The sequence below is a fragment of the Opisthorchis viverrini genome, assembly GCF_000715545.1.
Source record: "Opisthorchis viverrini unplaced genomic scaffold opera_v5_482, whole genome shotgun sequence".
NCBI classification, from domain to species: Eukaryota; Metazoa; Platyhelminthes; class Trematoda; order Opisthorchiida; family Opisthorchiidae; genus Opisthorchis; species Opisthorchis viverrini.
The window spans coordinates 200,389-206,453 of NW_008752146.1; the positions used below are offsets into that span (position 1 = coordinate 200,389).

Here is a 6,065-nt window from a genome sequence, read left to right on the forward strand (position 1 = left end):
AGATGCCGGAGTTGGGTTCGAACCACGGGCCTTTCGGAAAATAAGTTCGCGTCTTGACCACTAAGCTGTTTCGAGCTCGTGTTGAAACGATTTCGATTTTTCAAGTAGCTTCGAGTAAGAAGCGGTCAACCTTTCGCCCGTGGGAAAGCCAGCGATGCTAGTCCGTACTAAATTTTGTCAGTACCATGGGGCTATTGAAGGTGTAGGAAGATCAGACATTTCACGCTAGCAAGAAACAAACAGTGGGCCATGCGATTCCCAAAGGACCCTTGTTTAGACTCTGGTAACCTTAAATCAGTTCAGATGCGGTATTTCCATGACAGTCATGTACTGCACCGATTTTTCGATCTGACACCATCACACGCACTGGCTTACCTTCATTGCAATATTTGGAGCTGCCGTCCTAGCAGGCGATTGAAGCTCTGAGCCGGGCCGAGAGAAGGCTAGTTTCTAAACGACCTGAAACCTATCCGTAGTCCACAGCTAACTGCGCTCTCGTCTGCGGCAATCCCTCAAGTCGTGAACTTCAAGATCTCGAAAAATAAACACTAAACGTTCTACCAAGCAAAACGTTGTGGGATTCTATTGACGATGCACCGCTACTACTTAGTGGAGGTCTAGCGCCTTCTTCCTCTACGGTGGCCTTTCTCATGGGATTGAGATAAAGCTGGTCATCATCATCATCATCATCACGGTCAGCTGTAAGAACCGCGAACTTGTCGGAAAACTTGTCATGAAAAATGATCAGCAGTGGCCGTTGTTTTACCAGGGGTTTAGCCGTGATAGCAGATGTGATGTACCGCCGAAAATAAGATATCCGTGCTGTTTATCTTTGCTTCAATGTGCACCAGCGACTGTTTGTCCCTTCAAGTTCAAGGGGAGGGGGCTATCAGTAAACAAGTGATAAAAAACCCCATCTCTGGCAGCACATACAGAATCGATCATTCAAACAGTAGACCCTGTCTGTGGCCCATATTTTGCTTGCAAGCCTTGTAGAAGTATTCATGCAACCGCGTGAGAACACAGTGATACAACGCCTGTCAAGCAAACACAGCGTCTTGGCATCAACGGAACTGAACAGAATGGCTCAAGCCAACGTCAAGTAGTGTGGTGTATGCCTAAACGATCCCAAAAATAGATTTTTGGCCTAGATTGACGAGGGACTATCCTGATGCCGGCACGGTTGACCATACCGTCGACACACACCCCCCTAGTCACAAAAAAAGCTAATGCGGCTTGGGAGAACGTCAGCGACAACGGTATGAATATTCTGTGGATGATCGAGGGCGTCTGAAGGTGATGATACCGCAGGCTGAGAACGTAGCATTTCGATGAAAAATTAGCGTACCTTTCAAAACGAATCTGACCCGTAGTGGTGGATCAGCAACCTTATGAGTAGTGCATTAAGTATCGCGATATCTCGAATGTCGTAGCACCTGAAACTTGAGGCGGGCTGGTGTAGCATATCCAGTTGCCTGGAAACTGGAGCTGAGCTCTAGGTGAGTCTCTCGCAAAACCAAATTTGTTTGCAAATGAGTGTATTTCGCTCGGAACACACGTTATGCGTCAAACGTCGACTAGTATTTTCGGGAATCGCGTTTAATAGCCCTTCGAACCTGAATCCAGTCGGTCAACCAATCAAATCATAGTCTATGTGGAAACACAGAGGTATTTGGTTCCGGCAACCAGCTAGACAATACCCAAAACATATCTGTCTATTTCCCTGAACAGTTGAGTGATGTTTTTCAAATTGGTAAATTGGAAAAGTGCACGGTCGTGGTCGAAAGACAACCGAAAAAAAATACCCAGACTACACAGGAGCGATTAGAAGCCATCGAACGCGCGCCAGATTCGTGCGTCAAAAAAGGTCAGAGCGAGCAGGGTTGATCGGGGCAGCAATATGAAAATGTGCACATCTGTCTGGGCGAAGTGTCAATCAACGAACAAAGAACGATCGGTGGTATAGATTGTCGAAAGAATGTTTCCAAATAGAAAAGAATGAAATGAATGGGAACTATGGTTCCCAAGAATAGCATAAACACGTATCATCACCACGGGATGGAGGGCACTGACGGTTCTTCATCCTGATGCGTTCAAAACAAGGGACTGTCTGCTATACACTGGAGCTGGTGAACTCTTTCAAATTTATTTTGTTTCAAAACGGTCATTTGGATCACAGGTGTTTGAATAACAAGAATTCCCCTCGTTTAGATGTAATGCACTATTCATAAGGTTGCTGAAAACCCTTCGGGCAGCACATGACCGGTTTCGTCCTTCTTGGGGCTCATCAGGTAGGCGCCGTCGAATATGGTGCCAATTAAAAATGAAGGGACCTGGTGCATCACATTCAGTTGTTTAGGAACACCATAAATGAGAGATTTAGCTGGGCTACAGTCTCCAGTCAAAACCTGATTGCTGTGTGAATTCTCTTGTTGATTATTCTTTAGTGGTATTCAAGAAGCGAACAATTACACATGCAAAAATCGGCGAGAGTTGACTGCTGAAGTTACGAGCCTAAGCCGATCGATGCACAAGTGGGATTCGATGTAGAGGGTGTCAGGACCCAGGACTTATTCAGCGTGCGTTTACACTACACAAAGCGCAGCCGTTGCCCCAAGATGACGGACTCTTCCTACAAGCGTCAACAGAAGAATTTGTGGGAACCAAGCGAAAGGTACTTCATGCAGAGAAGCTTCACCACGGATGAAAAGTACATTGGCAGTGAGCAACTCTCCTCAAAAAGAGACAGAAGTACTGCGATTAGAGTTTTGTTCCATCCCTTAGTTTTTACCGAAAAGTACAACTATTAACAAGTAGACCAAATTGGGAACGTGCGGTGAGTTTCCGGTATGTGGCTTTGCGTCCCCTGTAAAGTTTGATACAATCGCACGGGAATTCATCATCATCACAGTCAGCTGTAAGACCCGCGTACTCCTCTTACAGTGGTTGTAGCTGCCACAGCTTCGTTCACCGATGATTTGGAGAGGTGGGGTAGGAAGCTGCGTTTTGGAAGCGGGCGCTGGTAAACTGGTATGTAAACACAACACTGTCAGCGGACTGCTAGTTGGCGAAAAAGTTAGGAAGGGAGCTGTGCATCGAAAGCAATAGCTTGGATGCACGGCGTCATTGAAATTGGGAACGTGCGGTGAGTTTCCGGTATGTGGCTTTGCGTCCCCTGTAAAGTTTGATACAATCGCACGGGAATTCATCATCATCACAGTCAGCTGTAAGACCCGCGTACTCCTCTTACAGTGGTTGTAGCTGCCACAGCTTCGTTCACCGATGATTTGGAGAGGTGGGGTAGGAAGCTGCGTTTTGGAAGCGGGCGCTGGTAAACTGGTATGTAAACACAACACTGTCAGCGGATTGCTAGGTGGGGAAAAAGTTAGGAAGGGAGCTGTGCATCGAAAGCAATAGCTTGGATGCATGAGCGTCATTGAGGGCGCGACTGGTCCATGTCTGACAATGTCTCTAACCGCTGATATGACCCTCTCGGGGTCCCAACTAGGAAGACGTCAGTGGCCAGTGCACCTGAGTTTGTGGGATAATGACTTTTACACTTCGCTACGAAGTCATTGTTTGACAGCCTATAAGTCGTTTCAACCTCTCACGTGCTTGTGCGAAAAGAACCCTTCGAGGAATTCGGTCGACTGGCATACGCAACACGTGGCCAAGCCAATTCAACCTATGCAGGGTGATCAGTTCACCTATCGAGGGCGAGTTATTTCATCCGAATACCATTCGACGTACTTCAGCATTGCTGATCCAGTGTTCCCACCAGACTCCGGCAATGCTTTGAAGACATCGATGGTCAAACACTGCAAGTCTTTTGAGGTTTTCGGTGCGAGGCAGTCAAGTTACTGATCATCATAGGAACAGAACGTCCCAAGAGCAACAAAAAAAAAACTAAAAAGCCTACTCCAAGGATTTTCTCGCACAAATTAGCACCCAATGAGTCCCAGTAATATACATAAATCAAAAGCATAGACTCTCGACCAATATAGTTTTCAAACATTTGTCACGTTATGCGGTATTGAATCTTGTTTGTCTTGTAGCTATCATCCATCAAACAGTTTTGAAGACCCTTGCGTCACACACTCGTCTTATGGCTCCCGTCCTTCTGACGGGGTTGTCCTTGTAGAGAGGTACTCCAGACTGCCTCTTACTTGTATTAGAGAATCAGAATGACACAAAGCAGAGCCATGAATTCCTATCAACAGGGGATGATCGACACCAACGAGTTGAATGGAAGGGATTGGCACGATGATGGTAGATCGAGAATAACACCATAAACGAGAGAACAATCGACTTCTGTTGGATTAGAAAACTAAAATGTCTGAAATCCAAAATTTCATTCGCCAGACAAAATAAAGTGTGGGGAGCAAAACCTATCTATCTACCAATGGAGACACGCGACAAACCGCAAGGCCAAAAGACAGCAACAAAGCAACTCCCACACAAGACAGTGCGGAGGACAGATTGTTGTGGAAGATTAAGTCACGCGGCGGACCGTGTGTTTCACCCTCATGGATGGTGAGTGAGATGACAACAAAAGCAACGAGATAAAGAAAGCCAACAGCATGTGTAGTAGGCAGGCGTGGAGGTCAGGGGAACCACTGTTGGCTATATATACATATATATGTATTCCGGAAGTGTTAAATACCGTAACACATTCAGAAGACAGTGTGAAAAGCGTAAAAACACGTGTAAGTTTCAAATGAAGCGTACCCACGAAGGGATCGTTAGTCGAAACTGGAGGGAATATACGAGATATCTTGGACGATTGAAGGCTTCCAACGCAAACTTAGCACGCTGAAATGGCGTGAATTCTACCTTTGAGACACATTGACCTGATTGAAAAATCCTGGATGGGAAGAAACCAGAGCAAGTCAAAGAGATGCCCTGACCACTATCTGATAGAGATCGCGGACACGACTAGCGTTTTGAAGGCATTTCAGTCATTTCAGGGTGAGTAGTGCGCCATGTAGGGTAGTGCGGGTCTCGGAATAACTTTATATATTTTTTTTTCAAAAAAAAACAGGAAAATACGGTGGGGTAGGGCAGAAATACGGTTCACTCACGGATGGAAAACAACTAACGGACTTTATTTCTGAGGCACCCTTTGGGATGGCACTGTAGTCAGCCAATCGGACGGAGGCAGATTGAAATACAACATTCATGGAGATGAAAACCAAAGGAAGATGCGCTTTTGACGTGGAATGACGTATTGAAATAGTCAAGTAATTAGTCAGGAGGCACCAGTACTAAATCTAACCTCTGCCGGCCCTAATCAATTCTAGAGGTCGGGGTAGCTCAGTGATTAGGACACGAGCTTACTCACCAGAAAGTTGGTGGTTCGAACCCAACCTCTGCGTGTCCAACAGCTCCCGTCTAGGCTTGGTAATCTGGCAGTATCTGAGCTCCGGTGAATTATTCGAGTGGTATGTCAGCTATACACCGAAAAGTCTGAATTACAGGGCTCTCGCCCACGTAGACCAAGAGAACATTGGGAATTCATGAACGAGCCAGTGAAGGAAAACAATCGATCGAAATCGGGTGGCGCTTTGTCCCTCTTGAATTCGGATGCGTCGGTCTATCGTCGCTAATCCCGGAGTATTTGTGACCTGACGGTCGTTGTTTGAGCTTCATCTCATGAGTGCACAAAAATTCCTCAGTACTTGTGACATGTGGAATATGGTAGTTTCAGTTTTCCTCAGTAAAATCAACAAAGTTGTCTCATCGACTAGATCAGATCTGATCCACAAAAAAACTATTCACTGACTAAACAGGAACAATCGAATTCGCCGAGCAAAAAACACCCGCGTGACCGAAAAATTTCAAGTTATAAACAAAACGGGTGGAATTACGTATTTCCAGAACCCGTAAATCCGAATATCGTGAATAAATCCCTTTTTGGCAGTTCTGGTGCTATCCGTTTCCTCGAAATGATTTGAAAGAAATCACTAATTAAATGGGTCCTAACTTACGGGACAGTGCTCTTCAATTCGTGAAATAATTGAGAGAGTTTGATTGGATCAAACCACAATTTTTTTCAGACTACCGTT

At 45.6% G+C, this 6,065-nt stretch overlaps 2 protein-coding genes across 2 annotated transcripts in view; one reads left to right on the top strand and one right to left on the bottom strand.

Moving 5' to 3' along the window:
• T265_11363 (hypothetical protein) overlaps positions 1–3,864 on the top strand; it is a gene marked incomplete at both ends in the record, with an annotated part of 5,697 nt that extends 1,833 nt beyond the window's left edge. The window contains one exon of the mRNA XM_009177996.1: positions 3,587–3,864. Coding sequence (XP_009176260.1) covers positions 3,587–3,864 — 278 coding nt within the window. The remainder of the gene's footprint in view (positions 1–3,586) is intronic.
• The window catches only part of T265_11362 (hypothetical protein), a gene marked incomplete at both ends in the record, with an annotated part of 52,670 nt that overhangs the window by 28,712 nt on the left and 17,893 nt on the right, over positions 1–6,065 (bottom strand). The gene's annotated exons all lie outside the window — the stretch shown is intronic.